At 42.0% G+C, this 22,475-nt stretch overlaps 1 protein-coding gene across 4 annotated transcripts in view; it reads left to right on the top strand.

The window, feature by feature from the left end:
• TTLL5 (tubulin tyrosine ligase like 5) overlaps window positions 1-22,475 on the top strand; it is a 180,265-nt gene that overhangs the window by 49,275 nt on the left and 108,515 nt on the right. For 3 of the 4 annotated variants that reach the window (XM_066627423.1, XM_066627432.1, XM_066627442.1), the window contains exons 13-20: window positions 332-413; window positions 9,645-9,706; window positions 11,373-11,461; window positions 13,134-13,175; window positions 15,643-15,756; window positions 16,120-16,211; window positions 16,564-16,626; window positions 22,431-22,469. In XM_066627423.1, coding sequence (XP_066483520.1) covers window positions 332-413; window positions 9,645-9,706; window positions 11,373-11,461; window positions 13,134-13,175; window positions 15,643-15,756; window positions 16,120-16,211; window positions 16,564-16,626; window positions 22,431-22,469 — 583 coding nt within the window. The remainder of the gene's footprint in view (window positions 1-331; window positions 414-9,644; window positions 9,707-11,372; window positions 11,462-13,133; window positions 13,176-15,642; window positions 15,757-16,119; window positions 16,212-16,563; window positions 16,627-22,430; window positions 22,470-22,475) is intronic. The other variant, XM_066627452.1, reaches the window with a different exon arrangement.

Consider the following 22,475-nt stretch of genomic DNA (forward strand, 5'->3'; position numbering starts at 1 on the left):
CTATATTGTAATTTTTTCAATTCTGATTTTTTTTTTGTACTTTTGTTATTTGATGGTCTGTTGTAAGCTTCTTCGGGTCTCCTCAGGAAGAGAAAGGCAGGATAAAAATGCAATAAATAAAATGTTTAGGGTTGGAGCAGCTGCAACCTTGAAATAGTTCAAAACTATCCATAGTCATCTGTGTTGCAGTATTTAACTTGCATTTAGGTAATGAGCAGGCTTTCCCACATAAGTTAGTTGTCTTACCTACATTTTTCCCAAGGCAGAAGCTTGTCTTGGGGCATTATGGAAATACAGGTAAATGTCATTAAATATCTGTGCTTTGTTTCAGAGCTTTATGGTTTTGATGTCCTCATTGATTCTACTCTCAAGCCTTGGCTGCTAGAGGTGAATCTGTCCCCTTCTCTGGCCTGGTAAGGCATTTTTGGGAAAGGTGAGATTTGAAAGTATTTTAAATGACCAAGGTCGGGTCAGTTTCTTGTATGCTAGGCTGTCAGAGAGGTATGGTGAAGTTAGAGATGCGAAGGCCCGGAAAAAAACCAGAAAAATTCGGGGAAAAAACCATTTTTTCCCATTTTTTCCTGAAGCTTTTTGATCTTTTTTAAAAATAGGAAAAATTGAAAAAAGAAAAAAACAAGAAAAAATTGATTATGAATGTTTTATTTTAGTATGATGAATAAAATATTTTAAGGCAAGGTGTTCAAATATTTTCCAAATCATTTCTAAAAAATATGTATGGTATCAGATTATTCTAATTTCTGTGCACTGTGGACAAGCGAGTCCTAGGTTACAAACTGAACTCTCCAATGCAAGAACAAGATGCACTTCTTCCTTTAGGAGGTGCTGCATTTGTCACAAGTGTCAGGACTTTGGCATCCCAGGGCCTGAATTGTTGTGAGCCAGGATGTGGCAGGAGGGGCCTTGATGTCCAGTCCTGGTATGAAATGCAAACTAAGGAACAGCAGCACTGTATGCTGATTAGCAATCAATTGCACCTGTGTTAGGTGGGAGTCATGTGACTTGGGGAGAGATGTGTGCTGTGTCACGTAGGCTATGGTGGAGTGGTGCAATGCACCACTGGACAGCCAATCAGAAATGGTCACAAGACAGTCTTGTGACTATGAGGTTGCCCTATTCTGATTGGCTGGCCCTGGTATATATGGGCAGCCAGACACCAAATGTGGGTTGCTGTGGTGGAGTTTCTGTGTGTCGTGCTGCTGGTTTGTTCTGTGACTTGGACTACCTTATCGTGACTGTGCGCCTCTGTATCCCTGACTTCTGGACCCTATGACTGACTACTCTTCTGCCTGCTCCTTTTACCAATACATGCTTCTGCAACAAACAAACCTGCGTCTGCTTCTTTGGTTCTGTTTGGGATTGCCTGCTTCTTGTGCTGTCTCCCTATGCTCCTGTGCTGCTCTGCTATCTGGAAAGCAAGGTCTATCCTACCCTGCTGCCCTGACAACAAGAAAAGAAAAAGGCTTCAGTTTTGTTTTCGCATGTGGGTGGGTATCGTTGGTTCTGTTCTGCCCTCTTCACTAGGCCTCAAAGCACTGGAAGAAAATACAGAGCAACAAAAAGGACCTGAAAGTATATACTTAATTTTAAAAGGTAAGAGTTTACATTTATCTAATTCCAGAAAACTGAATCATTTAGCTACATTAGTTTATCTTTATAACCTTTGCGTAAATAATAATGTAATTACTACAAATCTGGTTCTTTACTTCCCCCACCCACAACTATAGATTAGTGTCTTCTTTCAAACTAACCATTAAATTATTTTTCTTTCCTGCTCCCTCAGGAAAATGGTGAGACCAACATCTAGCATATGGAGGCATTTTCACATTACAAGTTCTTCTGAGAAGAAAAATGTGATTTGCAAATATTGTCAGATGAAATATGCATTTTCAAATGCTACCAGGATGACATAACACATTCTTGTATATAACAAGTGTCCTGTAGATATTAAAAAATCCTTCATGGATCTAAGTGAAGAGGACCACAATGATGAAAATGCACATAGTTTTTCTCAACATTCTTGTTCAAGAAGTTCTTTCTACTCCATCTGTAACATCAGCAGCAACACAAAGTGTTGTCCCATCAGCAGCATCTTCAAGTAAAAAGATATTGAAGACAGCTGTATCCAAAAATTATTCAATAACTTCATTTGTAGACAAGATGACACCTGAAGATCAGGAAAAAACTGATCAAGCTCTTGCAACAGCAATATATTCTTCTGGAACACCATTTTCAATAACTGAAAATACATACTGGCAGGAAGCTTTGAAATTACGAAGACAATCATACCATTTGCCCAGCAGACATTACCCAGCACCCCCCAATAAAGACACAGGCAAGGGTATATGGTACAAAGGGCCACTTTATTAACTATTTAAATATACTTCAGATTGCAACAGGGCCTAACAAATAAGTCATGCGGGTTCTACATGGGGGAAACGGAGCTGCCCGTCTACTTCCCCCTATAGTGATTTGGGCGACCACACCAGACTCAGGGCAGCGTCAGTACAAGCCTGCCGCCCCCTTCATTGTCACCCCGAAGGGGCAGGGTGGCAGGCTAGCTCAGGCCACCCGAGCGAACCCGCGGTGCGCCTTTACCACCAGGCCGAGGTTCATCCAGCCTGCGCCACCCAGCCAGGAATGCCAGCATGACCAAGCGTGGAGTCCACCCGCCCCTTGCCACCCTGCGGTGTACACCGATATGACCTTACCTACCCAAAACCCGCACGACACCTGCCTAAAGTGACCAAGAAGACCTATGGAAAACCCCCATTCCGCCCCTAACTCCATAGTCCGGGGTAGGCAAAAAACCATCAACCGATGTGCCAATTAGGCTGATGGCAAAAATTCCTACCCGGCCCCAGAAGGCGACCAGCTAGTCTCGGACTGCGAAAGGGTGGGCGGGTGGGTGACCGCTGCCTGGTCCCGACTGCGCGGGCTTCTCTGAGCAGCCCGCACGTGGCCCCAGACCAATTAGCCCCCAGCCAATCGGCTGCGAGGCTGGCCCTTCCTGTGTCTCGTGCGCGGGCAGGGTAAACGCCGGTGGCGTGCTAATACACGTGCCACCGGAATTCTTTGAGCAAGCCTCTTTTGCAGTTGGAATATGAATGTGTCATGGAATCTGTGTAAGGAAAAATTAATAAAGCACTGTGTCTTGCCCTACTTACAGATGGATGGACAAATATGAGAGAAGGAATTATAAATTTTGTTGTAACCTCAACCAGTTTTTTACAAAAGCATTGAAACAGGAGAGAACAGACATACTGCAAAGTATATCAGCTGTAAAATATGTGAAGTCCTGCAGAAAATTGGGAGCGGTAAAGTATTTGCTTTGCTGACTGACAATGCCAGCAATATGAAAGCAGCATGGGAGATCACAATGGAAAAGTATCCACATATTACTGCAATAGGATGTGCACCTCACGGGCTCAACTTCCTTCTTAGTGATATTATGAAACTGGACACCCTTCAGATAATCTATAGACGAGCAAAAGAAGTTATAAAACGTGTAAAAGGTACTCATATTGTAACTGCAGTTTTCAAGAAGAAGCAAGTAGGAAGAAATGCAAAGAATAATATAGTAACACTGAGGGCGCAGTCCTAACATTGACCCCGGGAGGGTCGCAAATGTGCCGTAAAGCATATGTGCGCCTCCTGACGAGGAAGCTGCGTCGGCTGACATAAGCCTATGTGCCGGTTTCTGAGCAGCCGCTTGTGTCGGTGCGCCAGTGCCAACACAAGCGGCAAAGGTAGGCTTGGGAGGGGCGGGGAGGAGGAGGGAGAGTTGTGTTCCTGGGTGGGGGAAGGGCAGGGGGATGGAGGGCGATGGGTGACCCTGGTGGCAGGCGCGGAGGCGGGGCTGGGATCCAGCACTTATGCTGGATCCCAGCCCGTGCCTATGTGGAGAATGGAGCGGCTTCAAGCCGCTCCGTTCTCCTTGGATTTGCGCTACCTCCAGAGGTGGCGCAGGTCTGAGGAGACCCATTGGGGCCAGCAGCCCTTACCAGGGGTAAGGGGAAGAGTTTCCCCTTGTATCAGGCTGAGCTGCTGCTGCCCACAAACCCGTGCTGGATGCAGTGCAAGCCTCCTGGCTTGCCTGTTCTAGTGCAGATTTGGATTGCGCCCACAAGCTCTGTAGTAAAACTCAGTGGGCTGAAGCGGTGATCTCCTTTGAAAGTTTACTAAAACGCAAAGAAGCTCTTCAAGAGACAGTAATTGCTGAAGGTCTTAAAGTACCCAGGAGTGTAAGAAACACTGTTCTTGATCAGGATGTCTTCTGGGTTCAGCTGCAAAATTCCCTGAAGATTTTAAAGCCAATTGCTGCAGCGATTACTGCCTCTGAATCAGTTAGTGCACTTTTGTCAGAAATTCCTTATCTAATGACCAAGATAAAAACAACTGTTTTTGAAAATCTTAGTATATCTCCACATACAACTATAAAAAGGGAAGAATTTTGTTGCCATCCAATTCATGCTGCTGCAAATCTGCTGGATCCAAGATTCAAAGGTGGAAATATAAGTGATGACAGCACTGTTACTGCATTTGACTGGATTACAAAACAAGCATCACATTTAGGACTTGATTTTGGGAGGGTACTTTCAAATGTTGCAGAATATAGAACATCTTCAGGGATTTGGTCCAGGAATGCAAGCTGGGATTCTGCCAAACATATTCCTCCTTCAACATGGTGGCAAGGGCTTTGCATAACACAGCCTCTGACTCCTCTTGCTTCTCGCCTTCTTCAGATTCCTCCATCTTCTGCAGCATGTGAAAGAATCTGGTCTGTGTTTGGAAACACTTAAATCAAGAAATAAACTGACATGTGACAGGGTAGAGAAGCTTGTTTCAATCTGGGCAAACCTTCAATTTTTTTTGAAGTCCATAATAACTGTGATAATGACAGGCACAACAGAGTAGCTGCAGAAGCAGAGACTGAAACTGATGCTGATAATTACAGCTCAGAAAATTTGAATAAATTTCATGCCCATTCATTGAAACTTAGTCCCACTCCCTTCTATACACTTCTCCCTCTTCAATTCTTTTTATGAGAATGGGTTTTTTTTAAATTTAATAGTGTGGAGAGGAAATATGAATAATTATTACTTCTGGATTTTTAAAAATTGTTTTGTGGAGGTTTTTTTTTGTCTGTTCCACATAAACTAATAGTTCAGGAGATCATTGCTCCATTTGTTACAATTACAAATATTGTTTAAAAAGTAAATTCTGTTTGTAATAATTGTTTGGATACACTATTTTTTTAATATGCTAGTTGTGATAATTTTATACCAAGTCAAATTGTCCATAGTCATATTTTATGTTCCTTAAGTAACAGAATAATTTTCAATCTGGAAAAGAAAAAAAAGTGCTAATGAAGACTTTTTTCAATTTTTCTGAAAATTTGTTTTTTTTCCGAAAAAAACTGGTTTTTTTCCGAGCTTTAAAAATTTCTGGAAATTTTACATCTCTAGGTGAAATGAATCTTAACTCCTTCTCTGGAGATAAGAAGACATTTCTGAGCCTTTTAAATTGTCCTTCCTGTTTAGGCAGGTGTCAGGATTGGGATCCTGGGAAAAGGCAGGCTGACCGGGGTAGTGGTGTCTAGTGGTTAACTCTCACACACTCCTTCCTGCTCTCCAATTTTCCTTTACAGGGTCAGCAGCTGAATGGAGGAGGAAATTGGTAGTATCTATCCAATGCCACCATGCCAGGCTACAAAGGCCATGCAGAATAGGGCATCAGGGGGGGGAACTCTCCCAAGAATCACTGAACCCCAAGATTTTTTTTATTAAAAACCAAACCTATAGTAGTGTCTGCAGAGCAAAGAGACATAATCCACTGAATTAGTATGACCATGGACTAGACCAGGGGTGTCCAAGCCTTTTGGCAGGAGGGCCACATCATCTCTCTTACACTGTGGCCAGGAAAAAAAAGAGTTAATTTTCATTTCAAATTTGAATAAATTTACATAAATGAATATATTAAAGATGGAACTTATATGAATGAATGAAGATCTTGTAATAGCTCATGGCCTATAAAAGGCCTTGCACAAAGCAAGGCTGGCCTTTCCTTTGCTACCACTGCTGCATCACAGGCGTGAAACAACAAGCAGTGGAGGGAGCCCTCATTCCACAGCTCACACGAGAGGTCGAACAGTTGGCCGTCATGTTGAGAGCAGTTGTCAGGCCAGCACAGGTTCCAGCAAGTCTCCGGAGGGCCAGAGCTCATTGGAGACTGGGGGCTCCCAGTGGGCCGCTTTAGGAGTCCTCGAGGGCTGCAAGGGGTCCCAGGGCTGGGGTTTGGGCACCTCTGGACTAGGCAAACAAATAAAATGTAACTAGTTATTAAAAATTGAAAAGAAATTAAAGGGGTGAGGGTAGAAGAAAGTACAAGCAGGTGGATGGGAAATGCCTGAACTCCGCTGAATGGGCATAAAACAAAGCTTGATCAAGTTGGGCACAGTAAGTAGTAACACCGAGCAGATGGAACTGAGATACTACTCAAGAGTAAAGTAAAATGAGTGAAAGCAAATGAAAAAACTGAATCAGAGTCCCTGAACTATAACTATGTATAACTATACTATATTAACTATAAATATCTTGATGCTTAACTACTTACATTGTTGCAGAAAAGCTTGGTCCCTGCACTTACTAGAAAGTAAGTAGGTATATCTTCCTTGTATCAGCATTAGGTTTTCATGGCAGACCAGACAAAAAATGCACAGTGCATATCTGTGCTTGAACTTAAATAGCTTAGGTTGTATGATGTTGTAGAGTTATCTGATTGGAGGAACAGGACCCACCTGGCTGCTCCATTCCACTCTGTTACCGTGACAGACAGGTTTGGCTGCCTAATCAATAGGCACATGCCAATCTCTAGTTAGGCTAGCTACTTCAGACAAGGAGGAATGATTCAGTTCCACAAAGGCATGTGGCTGCTTGATAATTGCATTTTGTCAAAGAACAAAGAGCTGTTACAAGAGGATATGTCACAGCTTTTAAGTGCTGAGCCAATACAGAAGGTTTTTGGGGGGGGGGGCGTTTGAGATTAGAAGTGTCCAAAATAAGAAAGAATAGGGGAAACACAAGGCATGCATAATAACAGGAGGAAGACATAATTTCCTAATTGACCATTCCATGCAGGAGAGACTCCCAAACCCTAGCCCCGGAGCCACTTGCAGCCCTTGGGGGCTCCCAATCTGACCTGCGGGAAACCTCCAGTCTCCAATGAGCCTCTGAAGAATTGCTGGAGCCCATGCTGACCTGACACAACTGCTCTCAGCGTGAGGGCGACTGTTCAACCTCTTGCATGACCTGTGGGCTGAGGGCTCCCTCCACAGCTTGCTGTTTCATGTCTGTGATGCGGCAGCAACAGTGCTTTGTGCAAGGCCTTTTATAGGCCTTGCGCTATTGCTAGACTTTCATTCATATACGTTCCATCTCTAATATATTTATTTATGTACATTTATTCACATTTGAAATGTAATTTAATTCTTTTTTTCCCCTGGCCCCCAACACAGTGTGAGAGAGATGATGTGGCCCTCCTGCCAAAAAGTTTGGACATCCCTGTCCTAGATCATCTCTTTGTAGTGAGAAAGAGCAGGGCAGTAATTTTACTCCCTGGAGCTCCCCCTTGTTGCTTGCTTGCTTTTTGTTCTTGCTGTCTGCATCTAATGTATCCTAAACATGGATGGGACCCTACAGATCCGAGGGAGCGTTTTTGCTTAATGGGTCCTGGGCTGCCTGCCACCTCTTCTTTCTCTTCACCCCCTTTATCATTTGGACTGGGCTGGTTGGAGACAGGATTGAACAGTGGCAGGCACCAGATAGCCCACAATGGTCTCCCTAGCTAGGCTCACAATATCTCTGTCCTGATTGACTTGTCGGGAGAGGAGATGGATCTGTTTGACTCATATTTTGGTCTGATTGTATGCAGCAGAATTATTTCTTTCACTGCTTGCTAAGACCCCTTGAACTTTGCAGCTCAATGAAGATAAGAAGTAAGGGTGGGCATTATCATATCTGCTGAAGGGGTATGAGGTGGTGTTACTTTCAAACATGGATCATGGTTTTGTTGTGAACAGGGAGATTCCTAGCTGCTCAGATTTGGATGGCCTTGGGCTCCTCTTGGAGGACTTAAGGCACAATCCTAACCAGCTCTACACAGAAGTAAGTTCTATTTTGTTCAATGGGGCTTACTCTCAGGAAAGTGTGGTTAGGACTGTAGTCTTAGAAAAACTTGCATTCATTTGGACAAGTCCCTTTTTGGTTCTGTTTTTCTTTATTTTTTTGTTTATAAAAAATTTCAGTATCCCTTGACCTTGTACTTGATAGCAGGTGATGGCAACTGGATATTCCTACTGAAGTACAGTGGTGCCTCGCAAGACAAATGCCTTGCACACCGAAAAACTCGCAAGACGAAAGCGTTTTTGCGATTTTTTCTGGTGACTCGCAAGATGAATTTTTCTATGCTGTGCTTCGCAAGATGAATTTTTAAAATTAAAAAGTTGAAGTTTTGTGCTTGAAATTTTTGAAATCCTCTGTACAGTATGTATGCCTTTAAAGAGCACTTAATAAACACTTTGTAAACCAAATTTGACTTTGTTCTGACTTTTTTTGCCCATAGGAATGCATTAATTAAATTTCAATGCATTCCTATGGGAAACCGCGCTTCGCAAGACGAAATTTTCGCAATACGAAACGACTTGCGGAACGAATTAATTTCGTCTTGCGAGGCACCACTGTACTACATATAGGGCTAAGACCAGCTAAATTGTAACCTTTACCCCAAAGTAACTTGCAGGGATGGGAAAACGCAACATGGTTTGACTCAAGTCTGGTTGCTGAGTCACCACTCCTCGCGATTTGACTCAAAAAAGAGTCATAATGGGGGCACTTTCTGACTCTGCGAATCATCCTTCACTCAGTCTAATGAACTCAAGTCACCCCCCCTTTAAAAAAACTGCCAGGGCTGCTGCCGGAGTGTGTATGTGTGTAGGAGTTCTCTTTACTCAGTCTCCTGATGTCCCTGCCCATCTGTAAACAGGGTGGGAGGGACTGCAAGAGAGCTAGAACAGAAGTGGCAAGAGGGTCACAAGCAGCAGCTGTGAGGCTTACGAGTAGGAGTCGATACTTTGCAGCCTTGCTCAGAAGAATTTCCACTGCAGCCGGTCATTCAATGAGGATTGCCTCTGCCCATCAGCCATGCCATGCAAAATGTGATTACTATTAACTCCTTCCTGTCTCCTCTCTCTCCCTGGGCTCTCTCCTCAAGTCTTTTTCAGAGTCTTCCATGTATGCGACTCACAAGTCACTGAGTCACCCAAAATCATGCATTTTTGCAACTCGAGTCCAAGTCACTGACTCAAGTTCCTAACTGGTAACTTGGTCCAGAAAACACCAGCATGAAAGGTTCAGAAATATGTAGCATTTGGCAAAGGTAATCCAAGGGTTACCACTGTTAAAAACTTTGGGAGAGGATGAAATATTCATGAAGTTAAAATTCTTGTCTGTAGAAGTTAAATTCTCCTAAAAAAATTGTACCTGGGCGTGCATAATAAAGTGGAAAAAAGTGTAGATCACTTGGAGATGCCGTTAACCAATTGCCTTCTCTTGTTTCATGTTGGATAGTGATGCTCCTTTGGACCTGAAGATTAAAGCTAGTATGATTTCAGATATGTTCACTCTTGTAGGTGAGTGCTGGATTCTGCTAGTTCATGCCAATTCTAGTCTATCCTTTGCTGGTTGATGATGGTTAAAAGTGGATATATTACATTGAGATGATTGAGGGGTTGATTATTTTTATTATTGGCTCATGTGTATGCGGCATATTGGAAAAGTGTTGTAAAGTAGTAGAGGTATTGGAATTTGTAGTGGAGGTATTTGATGAGAGGTGTACAATTTATGAGCAGCATTTATTCAGTTTATACCTCCGTTTTGTCACGATGTTGTACAGTTGTGCCCCCTTATCCACAGGGGATCCATTCCCGAACCCCCCACGCATACCTGAAACCACGGATACAGGTGAACACCTGTCCCTGTGGTCTGGGGTCTGTCCCCTCAATCTTCTGGAGGCTTGAGGGGCTCTGCTTACCTCACCTCTGGAGAGGAGCCTGAGCTCAGCAGAGGCTTCCCAGGACCTCCCAATGCGCTATAAGGCATTAAAAATGTCACTTCTGCTTTCATGGAGAAACCAGAAGTTGCATGTTTTGAGTTATACAGCTCAGTCTGAGGCTGGCAGAGACTGGGGATGGACATCCTTGGCCTCTGCTGAGCTCATACTCCCTTCCGGAGGCGAGAGGAGCAGAGCTCCCCTTATCTCTGGAGGGGGTACATGCAGAGGTGTGTATGCTGGGGGGCCCTGGACCCAGTTTGTGGATATGGAGGTCCTCTGTGTGTGTGTGTGTGTGTGTGTGTGCGTGCGCATGTGTGTGTGCGTGTGTGTGTTTACACATACACACAAAACACCCAGCAGCACCCCATAATAAAAGAACAAAAGAGCAAAGCATATAAAATACAGAACAGCAGTAAAACACATTCATAAAAACCTGCAGAACATCAGTACTAAAACAACCAAAAGAAAATAAGAAGGCTAGTTTGATAGGAAATATTTTAAGGCCTCTTTGGAAGGCTTCAATTTACAAAGACTTCCTTTAGGGGGAGCAATTCAAAAACGTAAGGAGAGAGAGTTCCATATAGTACGTGCCATTACCAAGAAGGCCCTATTTCTTACTGCCATTCTTCCTGCCTCTGTAAGTGTCGGCATATCTAAAAGGGCCTTCTCTGATGACCAAATAGAATGAGCTGGATGATACAGAAGAAGGCAGTCTCTCAAATACGCTGGTCTCAAACTGTATAGAGCTTTGAAGATCAAGACCGCTGCCTTGAATTGGGCCTGAAAATACGTTGGCGGCCACCAGAGTAGTGATCCATCATGAATGTGCTAAGTGGTGTATCATGAAAATTCTTTGTGTGGCGATGAGCTGGCTGTGGGGTTGAGGGATTCTGATGAATTGAGGGACTCACATCTGTGTGGCATTTTGATGGTTACTTTGAGAATTATTGGGTAACTCTAGAATAATACTTTGCTTTATTGGTGTGGTTCCTAGTATCTGCTTTCTTATTTTAACTGTTTAAAAACAAAAGAAATGCAACCAAAGTGGTACATTTATTTTCTGTCTGGAGGGAGCATCTTTGTTATTCAGTAGTCCCTAGCCTTACAAATCTAGCAGTGACTTGAGAGCATTCGCACCCGCTTTAGTGGAGGAGTTATTTGGATGGAATAGTTATGTTGTTGTGATCCAGAGTTACTAAATTATCCTGATATTAAAAAGTTATTGTGTGTTCTCTCTCGCTTAGGCTTTGTTTGTCAGGATCCAGGTCAGCGGTCAAGCCGGGCATCTTATTACTCGTCTGAGGCAAGGAGAAATCCCTACCAGAAATCTCAGGTAAGGAAAAAAAGTGTTGTTTGGACCAAAAATTAAATTGTAACAAGTCACTGATAATGAGTTGTGAAGATAGATTTATGATCTATTCTAGGATGATGATTACAATTTCCTTTCCCTGGTTTTCTTTGATTGCTGTGAGATTCTTCTATATCTTGGTACTTAATCACAGTGGGTGACTTCTGTAGTGCTGGAAAATAAATAGGTCCTTTGAGACTTCAAAATCTCTAGTTCTTTGCTTCTCAGCAAGTCCTCACTTAAAGTTGTAGATAGATTCTTGAAAACTGCAACTTTAAGCTAAGTGACTTATAACAAAACCAATTTTACTATAGGCTAATTGATATGTGTAAACAAGGGTTAAATTCCAACAGCATATTTCTGGTCACAAAAATCCCCAAACTTTTAAATGAACACCCAAAACACTTCTAAAACTAAACAGTGAAATAAAAGTGAGCTTTCTGGGCCAGAGAAAACCCACACAAATGAGGGTAGAATGTGTAGACTTCACAGACAATGGCTCTGGTCGGGAATCAATTTTTTTCCCTTCAACTTTATAACAAAATGACTTAAAATGAAATGACTTTCTCTTTTGCTTTCAGGGAGTCTTGTACCCAAATCATTCACTTTAACACACATTTACAGCAAGGCCTTGCTGTAAATGTGTGTTAAAGTGAAAGATTTGGGTACAAGACTCCCTGAAAGCAAAAGAGAACTAAAACCACATTTAGATATAGTCTGTATCCTCCTGTGTTAACCTGTGAAATGATCACATTCCAGAAACATACAGTAGTTGTTCGAAGCAAATGCTCACCTACAGCACAATCCTTTGTATGTCTACTCAGAAGTAAGTTCCAGTGTGGTTAATGGGACTGACTCCTAGGAAAGTGTGTGCAAGATTGCAGCCCTAGAGCAGTGTTTCTCAATGTTTGTCCTCCACCGTACCGCTTCACATGGTCCACCTATTTGAAGTACCACTGGAAGTAACTGGTGATTGATGACATTATTGCCAGTTGCTTCTGGGTTGGGAGGCCAGACACAACATGGCAAACACCAGGTAAGAGGCTCAGGGTGGACAAGAGGGCTTCTTCAAGTGCACAAAAAGCACACACTGGAGCTCTGCCTGCTGAGCCAAGCTTCCTACCGCTGTTCGTTGTGTTGCGTTCCTGATCTCGCTGCTAGGTGGCAGGTGCCCAGGGGTTTCACAAGTACCACCAAACACCACTTCAAGTAACCACTGGTGGTACCCGTTCCACTGACTGAGAAACCTCAAGACAGTGTCTGTCTCCCTGAACAAGGATTAATAACATTGTTGTCTTAAATTAAATGGCTTTGCTCTCCTCATTGTTCAGTTCATTTGTAGCCTTGGTTATCTATTTCCTAAAATTACTTGTAGGTATATATTTAAGCAGAAGAAGTGGGCTTTAAACATTTCACTTTCTGCACACTTAGGTGCTGCATATTTGTATGAATCCTAAATATCTGAGTGCATATTTAGGGGGTTTTCTGTTTAGGGGGTATAAATATTTCTGGGGAAGAAACTTAAGCAGAAAGGATGAAAATGCTCCATATGCTTTAGAGGTGCTGCAGAAGGAGATATGGAGGCAGGATTTGAAAGGGAGCATGACATCTTTATTCCTTTTGACATCTTTTTATTCCTTTTCTCTGTCTTCTGTAGCGTCCTGCCTCTGCTCAGTCCCGATCAACAAATGCCAAATTGGTAGGTGGTGGGGTTCATATTGCTTCATGTTCCATCTAGAAACTTCCAATTGCCATTTTATTTTTGAATAATGTATTGATTATGTCTGCAGTACCCTTTTAAGGTGATGTAAATAGTTGTGGTAAAGAAATGTAAGGGAGTGGGATAAACGGAATCTATTGCAAATGGCAGGAGCTGTTGGCTGAAGATTAACTTTACAAGTCTGTTTATCTTCTGCGATTATTCCCCAGAAACCTAACACATAGTGCAGAATATGGATTTATCTCACTTTCTCTGTATGTGAAAGTTGAATGATCTCTAGTTCTTATAGTTGTGTTCAATTTAAGAATATGCTACTGGTTATATGCCAAGTCTCTAGAAATACCAGCAAAGTGTTGAGTTGGATTTAGGGACCAGCTTCAGAGGAGAGGCAAACTTTACAATCCCCAGTGGGACACTCCTAAACTGTGCAGGTGTGGTATGCTGCCTCAAATTTGGATTGCACAGAAGCAATCTAGTTCAGCCAAGGAGACTCCTGTGAGAGGGTTTTCTTGGTTTGTCTGAATGAACAGCACTTTGGCATGCTCCATTCTTAATTGCAAATGCATACAGTTTAGTCAAGGAAACTACTGAGGGAGGACTCCCTCACTTTGGACTTTGCCTCTGCAGTCTCTTTGTCATCTTCCCCCTCATCCTCCTTGATCATTCCATTAGTTCAGTGGTGGGGTGGCCAGCCTTTCAACCCTGTAAGATGACAAGCTGCACCTGCTGAAATTCTCTCTTCTACACAATAGCTAAAGGTCTAGGGAGACCTAAAGTTGAATGGTTGGCCACCCCTGCATTAGATCAAATATGGAAATGTATAAAGTGACTGCTTAGGCAAAATCTGAGCTGGGGGGATATCCTAACCATGGACTCTCTCCCCTAAGGTGCTGTTTCCCAAACTGTGGGTCGCGATCTAATTGTTGGTGGGTCGTGAAACTGACAAATTGATAACTGAGTAGAAAAAAATGTATTGAGCCCTATGGAAAATGAAACTGAGCTGCATATGTACATTTACTTGTGAGTAGGCAAGCTTTCCTCAGTCTACTTTGAAGGGCAGGCTGAGAGGAACACACCACCATCAGAATGGCTCCTGGAGGGCTTCTCTGGGCTTCAGAATGTCTTATAAGCACAAAAACTGTCTCTTCCAGTTTCCCTCTGGAAACTGGAAGTTGCTTTTTTTTTGGCTGAAACAACAATTCTGAAGCCCGCAGAGGCTTGCAGGCAGATGTGTGCCTCCTCTGTGAGCTTCAGAATCCCTCTGGAGGTGACCGAAGCACGGCTCCAGTTGCCTCTGTAGGGCTCAGGTTGGGCCAAGTCTAGCTCAGCATGGGTCCAGGGAACCTGCATTGAGCCAGATCTGCAGATATGGAAGATCCACCTGTACTTCAACACTTGTTGAATGTTCTAGGTGCTATACATAGAATTTTATTTTTGAGCTTACCACCATGATGGGAGCACAATATTTCGGTATTTATCAATATTGAATACATTGAATTTGAATCTTGAATGTATTTTGCAATCATCTTCGTTTGTCTAAGTTTATATACTTCCTCTTCTAACACTGTTTGCTTTTTCAAATCTCTTCTCTCTTTTCTGTGTTAAGAGGAATGAAAACCATATGAAAGTATAGGGCATGATCCTTAGTTTTTTTTAAAAACTTCTTTCTGGAGATGAAACTAAGCTGAGCCCTTAATCTGTGGTACAGCTGAACTTGGTTTTAACTTTACGTACTTTGATCTCAGGGTTTAAACACTTTCTTTAGGAACTTATTGTCTTAAAGTCTTTAAATACTTTAGACTCTAGCCCTGGCAGTGCAGCTAGGTTAAAATTGTCTTGCCAGGGCTTGAGATTTTCTTTTTCCTTTGTTTCCATTTCTACTTCACTGTGACTAACTCAGACAGCCACCTTGTGACTGAAGTGGAGATGAGTGCTGAAAATTAAATCTCCCTCCTCAGTAAAGACCTCTGATAACTTCAGCACTTGGGGGACCTGTGACAATGCTGATGAGCTAAATTTTTCTTGCTTATTGTACCTTTATCTCCCAAGTAGGTTTACTATAAACAGAGGCTGTTCAGCAATAGGAAACTAGAAGTGTTATCCCACAGACTTCAGAGCTAGGAACATATGTTCTGTTTTGCCTGTGGAGACAGAAGCTGTGAATACTGGCTCCTGCCATTTTGGGGTGTGGTTCTGCGGTCAAACTCTGGGAATGTGAAGCTTGGCCTTGGAATTTAATCGGGTGTGGACCTTGCTGTAGTTGGAGGCAGGGAGTGTGAATCCTGGCATTGGTGCCCTTTTGCCTTTGCGTGTGACTCCTGGCTTTGGTACCTGGGCTATGTCTCTTTCTGCTCAAATGAATTTGGCATTTAAAATCTATTACAAAATAATTGGAATAAATTTAGAAGAAAAAGTTAATGTTTGGCTTCCTGCTATGATTCTGCAGCGTTCTCGACCTCTCTCTGCAAGTGATGCTGAGATGAAAAACCTGATGCCCTCAGCAAGGGAGAAGGTATCAGGAAAGCATGTTGGCTCCATGCTGGGCCTCTCCATGGAGGAGGTAAGAGGAATCACGTACCATACTTGATCATTGTGTTTGGGACAAGTTCAAGTGAAGAGAGGAAAAATCAAATGAATTAATGTATTTGGTTACTAGGTGCCCCCGTTTGGTGTCTGCAAACTAAGGCTGACATCTTGGCAGCAGGGTAAGAAAAATAAGTGTCAGGGAAGGAAACTGCTAGTATTTATAGAGTGAAACTTTTCATGTTGGCCCCATAACTAAATGGACCTTGATTACCTTACATTACCTTGCAGTACCTTAATAATGAGTATTTATAGAGACTTTCTCAGTGAATTCTGTGTAAGCAGATACTGTCCTGAAGTAGTTTTTCCAGGTAGCCTCTATTCTTCATTATGATTCCAGATTAAAGCTTTGCGTCGAGTGAAGGATGAATATGAGCGAAGAGGGGGATTTATTCGCATTTTTCCTACACCGCTAACTTGGGACACTTATGGGTGAGCAAATTTCAGAGTGATTCTCTCAACTTGAAAATGGAGACAATATTTAGGAGGTAGCCCAAATAAATTCCCATTTCCACCTTAGCATGCTGCTATTTATGCTGCTATTTTGGTATATCAAAAGTTATTTTTCTGTTACATGTGTTACTTTTAGTGTCTTTCTGTCATTTTGATGCTGTTCTTCCCTGTTAGCATCTTAAATTTTTCCTCCTTTCCTGATTCGTGGTGCCATTGTCCTCTCACTCTCCATTATAAAGTGAGTTTGTTCTCTGCCCATGTATCTTTTACATTAAAAACAAAACCTTGTTGATATGAATTTTAATTAAGACCCTGGCTTCTGACTTTCCAGGTCCTACTTAGAGCATAAGACAACAATGAACTATATGCTGGCCACTCGCCTTTTCCATGAAAGGTAGGTAGACGATTCTCAGAGTCTTCAGGGCAAAGGGTAGTATTCTTGCAAGAAAAGAAGAAGAAATGTTTTTAGAGTAGGTGCTGCTCATGGACAAATTACTGAAATCAGTGGGTGGTTGTGCTATTAATTCAGTTTCTGCTTATTGAGTCATGGAGTAAAAAACAAATTTAACAAAGATAATTATTTCTGTATAATTTGCATACATAGAAGGGGGCTTCCCTAAGACCATAAGAATTGTCTTGCTGGGTCAGATCCAAATCCTTCTAATTCAGTAGTTCTAATAGTTGACCAGCCATGTACTGCTAGAAACTAATTTCACTTTGCCCTTATTGAAAGTGAATCTCATATTCCAGTCTGTTTGCCTGCCCAATTTGGGGATATTCTTTTGGATCTCCTTATAGACTGTTTGGGAGTTTGCTATGCTGAATATTAGTTTGTTCAATTTATATCCTACTTTATCCAATGGGCTCATAGTGGCTTACATGTTTTTCTACGCGTTAATAGCCATGTCTCCCAGAGGCTTACAGTCTAAAAATAGCAGAAAACGGTCTCTTCTGTCTAGGAAACAAGTAGATATTAACTCCCAGATTCTGGAACTTTCCTTGGGTATCTGCTAACGTGATTGTTTTATCCTTCAGTCCTGGTCATTAATAAATGATAAATAGTGTTAAATGGCACCAATCTCTTGTGGAATCCCACTGTTTTCTTTGCTTCGTTATGAAGAATTCCTATCTGCTTTTTGTTTTAGAAGGGATGTTATGGGGGTATTTTGGGGGGGGGGGCTTCCTAGAAAATCTGTTATCTTATTTAGTTTTTGCTAAGACTTGGGGTGAGGGCTTTGTCAGCATTTTTTAATCTATGAACTGATGTAATAGTTTCTATGAAGGTTTTTTTACCATGTGAATATTGGAATATATATCAAATACAAATCCATAAATCTGTTCAGAGTATACACACCTGCGCTCCTCAAATGTTTTGGGTTATTCTCAAATGTGCAGTTGCATCTGGGAATACTTCCATGTGAGAATGGTATGTAATAAATGAATTTTGTAGTTGGAATGAACTCACAGTTCATAGCTGGGATACACTCCTGTGTCAGCAATGGGAGATGTGGCTCATCAGAGGACCATAAGTTCAGTTTTGCTTTGGACTCCATGTTAGTGTAAACTAAAATGGCATGTGCTGAATGTATTTTTTTTCTGATATTCTGCTGCTGGAATAGCTACAAAAGCAGGCCAGCTTAAATGTATCATAAACAATCCTATAGCAGCCACAGGTTTTGGTCCTTCTGAGTCCTGCAGAGGCTGCATGCATCCACTCAGAATGACTCACTCAGAATGTTCAGAAGTCCACTGAGGTCTTCCCCAACCTTCATAATACATTTTAAAGGCATAAAAATGTCACTTCTGGTTTTCTGGCAAAACCGAAAGTCATTTCTTTGCTTCTAACAATCATTCGGAGCCCTGCAGAGGCATCAGGTTAACACACGTGGCTACTGCAGCGTTCAGAAGAGCCTCCAGAGGTGAAAGAAGCACAGCCCAAAATGTGCAGGGAGGGCATCCTCCGTATCTGCGAAGGGTTCTAGAATGAAAACCCTGTGGATACTGGGGAACCAGTGTACAGTTAATTGGAATTGCTAGGAATTTACATAAGAAAAGCCCTGCTGGACAGGTTAAAGGCCCATCTACTCCAGCATCCTGTTTCTCTCTGAGACTTGCCAGCTGCCTCTAGAAAGTCCCCAGGCCGGAGAAAAAGGCATGCTTTTTCCCACCATAGCTCCCCTGCAACTAGTATTCTGATGCATTCTGCTAAACACAGAGGTAGCACTTTGTCATCATGACTAGTGGCTGTTGATAGACATGACCTCCATGACTTTGTCCAATTCCCTTTTAAAGGGATTCCCTCCCTCATTCAAGCTAGAGGCCATCTCCACATCGTTGTGGCAATTAATTGTTCAGACTAATGATAATGCTGTGTAAAAAAGTATTTCTTTTTCTCTGTCCTAAATCTCTCATCAGTCATTTTTCATTGGATGAGTCTTGGTTCTACAAGTGTGAGAGAAGCTGCTTTCTATCCATACCTTCCGTACGTTGCATAATTTTATAGGTTTCAATTGTTTGTCCCTCTTAATCACATTTTTTTCCAAGCTTAAAAATAAAACCCAATTAATGCAGCCTGTTCTCATAAGAAAAGTGTCTCTGATAATTTTGGTTGCCCTCTTCTTGCTTTTTTCAGATCTATTATTATTATTAGAATATCCTTCTTCAGGTGTGGTGATCACTGCTGTGCACAATATTCCAAATGTGGCCATGCTGTAGATTTATATAGGGATAATATAACATTAGCAGTCTTATCGATCCCTTTTCGAATGATCCCATGGAATTTGCCTTCTTCACCTCAACCACACCTGGACTTACACTTCATTCAGCTATCCACCACAACCTCACAATCAATTTCTGGTTTGTCATCAACAACTTCAACCCTAAGAGGGTATATATATGAAGGTGGAATGTTTTGCTCCAATGTACATCACTTGACACGTATTTACATTGAGCCTTTTGAAGAGACACTTTGCCAACAGTCTGAGGCTAAGAGGCAAAGAAGGAAGGCCCATAGCCAGGGAGACAGACCAGGGACAGACTGCACTTGCTCCCGGTGTGGAAGGGATTGTCACTCCCGGATTGGCCTTTTCAGCCACACTAGACGCTGTGCCAGAACCACCTTTCAGAGCGCGATACCATAGTCTTTCGAGACTGAAGGTTGCCAATACATTGAGCCATTTGGAACTTTCCATGATCTGCTTTGATTTTATTACCTTGAATTGTTGGTGTCATCTGTGAATTTGGCCACCTTACTGTTAACCAAATCATTTGAGAACATGTTAAAAAGCACTGGTCCCAATACAAATCCTGGAGGGACTCTACTTCTTACTTCCTCTCACTGTGAAAATTGCCCACTTATTCCAACTCTGCTTACTGTTCATTAACCAGTTACCATTCAATAAAAGAACTTCTCCTAACTCCATTACTGCTAAGTTTACTCAAGAATCTTTGATGACTTTGTCAAAAGCTTTTTGGAAGTAAGTATACAATATCAGCAGGATCACCTCTGTCCATGTTTATATTCACACACTCAACAAATTCTAGATTAGTGAAGCAGGACTGCATTGGCAGAAACCATGCTGATTCCCCTTCAATAAGGCTCATTCTTTGGCAGGTTCAATAATTTTGTCTTTCTAGCAGTTTTCCTGGAAGAGTTGTTAAGCTGACTGACCTATAGTTTCATGTGTTCTCCCTGAATCTCTTTTTCAATATCAGTGTTAAATTGAACCTGAAATCTTGCATATGGAGACCATGGACTGTACTACTGAGTTTTGGCTGTCCCTTTCACTGGGTGTCACAGGCCATTTTTTCTTTGAGATCGTCCCAGAAGCACTGCCTGCCAGTGTATTTTGCCAATCCTTTTTGGAATTACCTTCCAGCACTGCTTCCACTGGCCTGAACACACAACATATTGCACTTGTTGCTATGTACAATACTATTAATTTTTAGCAGTAAAACCCAAAAATACCTCCTAAGGGAGCAATAAATTTTTTATTGGCAAAAGTTTGAGTTGTGGATGGGAGTGGAAATAAGGCATTTTCAAAACACATGCAATAGGCAGCTTTTGCATTTCAAGCATCTCAAGGTGGCATCTCACTCCAAGGCACTCTGTGTACAAGGCTTCTGGTGTGGAACTGCTTTGTGGATAAATGGACTCTAAAGAAGCATTCCACTGGGCACGCAAATTGCAAATTATACTGCATGTAAGTATTACAACTGGCATGAACCATTGACATTAAACTAATGCTCAATGAGGTACCAGCATGCATTTCCCTGGAAAGTATGTTTAGTAAGAGTCCTTCACTTGCTCAGAGTGTATCTGAATTTCTCTTTTGCTGCAGTGTTAGATAGAAGTCATGGCATCATCAGTTTAGCTGTGAGGACCTGTTCAGATGTCATAACAGTTAAGTAGGATTAAGAGTTTGGGAGCATGCTGTAGGAATGCAATGCACTTCTTCCACGTCACCTTTTAAGTGCATGAATTTTCTCTGCTTCTTGTTTCTCTGGTTTGGCATTACATTTGACCAATGGTAAAACCAACCTGTGGATGCTGGTTGAAACCGACCTATAGACGCTGGCTGAGTTTGGGCATCCTGCGAAATCATAGTTTGTGCTAACTGCAGATGCAGAATCTAAGCCAGGGGTGGGCAAATATTTTGGCAGGAGGACCACATCATCTCTCTGACACTGTTGGGGGCTGGGAAAAAAGAATTAAATTGCATTTCAGATTTGAATAAATTTATGTAAATGAATACGTTAGAGGCAGAACTTATATGAATGAATGAATTTTACTGAGCTTATTTATAATACACATCAGAACTGTAATACAGGCATGTAGAAGCTCATGAGAACTATGAACTGTTTGCCACACACCTCTTGCACAGTGAAAACATACAGACCAAGCCAGAAACACACGGAGACATAAGTTTTTCAGAGGCAATGTAGCGGTTAAAATAATGTTCAGGGAAAAGCAGAAAACATATGGAGACTATAAAAGGCCTTGCTGTAACTTGGCCTGTGGCTTGCATCTGGTGATTGCGACTAGCAGTTGTGGGTCCGTGCAGACTCCAATAGTCTCCTATGGGCCAGAGGCTCATTGGAGACTGGGGGCTCTTTGTGGGCTGGATTGGGGGTCCCTGACAGCTGCAAATGGCCTGTGGCCCGGGATTTGCCCACCCCTGATCTAAGCCATCATGGTTTAGAGCTGCTTATCTGCTTTTGTTTTCTGTCTGCTCTGTACTCCAAGTGCAGGGCAATGCCTATAATTATGAATTGTCAATTCATACATCACACCAAGTTGCAGTTGTTCCTTTAATCTTAGTTTGGTACAATGTCTGACCTGAGCTTCTGAAACTAACTTATTTTAGAAGCATGGTTTTATTCATTCTGTCTCATACTTTTGCCCCTCTTACAGAGCCTTATTTGTTTTACTCATAAATGATCTAGAATTGGGGTGAATCAGTTCTGCAGGTGAAACAAAATTATTACAGATTATGAAATCTAAAGTGAGAATGCAGAGCTTGAAAAACAAAATAGCAGATGAAATTTAATAGAGTTCAAGTGCTAAATGGTGCAAATTAGGACAAAAGACCCTGCCCACATATACACTGATGGGAGTCTGGACTTGCTATGATGTCCAGAAAAGATCTTGGTAAGTGCCTGCAATACTAAACTTCACCCTTTCTTTCTTCCTGTCTTATAAAATTAAAATTACAGATTCATATGAGAGAAAAGTTACCTGTATGTGTTAGATTCAGAACAGTCAGAAGTACTGCTTCACACAGTGCATAATTAACACATGGAGTTGATTGTGACAAGATGTGGTGGTGGCCACAAGCATAGCTGGTTCTTAAAAGATTAGACTTCTTTTTCACAAATTTATCAGTGGCTTTTAACTTTTTAGCTAAGTAGAACCTCCTTGTACAAGTACTTCTGTATACCAGCTACTGAGAGCAAACAGGGAGTTATTATGCATTGTTTGTAGACTTCTCACTGAGAATGCCATGCTAGGTAGACCTTGTTCTGATCCAGCAAGGCTGTCATATTAATACTGCTTGCAGTTTGAGCTCTAGATTTTCAATGAACACTGCAAATTAGTTAGCCCTGTAGTTCTTATGACAATAACTTATAACCTTTTATCTTCTGTACTTTGATATTCATTTGTGACGATAATCTGTTCCTCTTTTTTTCCTTCTACAGGGGAGGGTCAAGGAAAGGTTCTCTTCCTAAACGAACTCGGTAAGC

The sequence above is a fragment of the Tiliqua scincoides genome, chromosome 1 (assembly GCF_035046505.1).
Source record: "Tiliqua scincoides isolate rTilSci1 chromosome 1, rTilSci1.hap2, whole genome shotgun sequence".
In the NCBI taxonomy this organism is placed as follows: Eukaryota; Metazoa; Chordata; class Lepidosauria; order Squamata; family Scincidae; genus Tiliqua; species Tiliqua scincoides.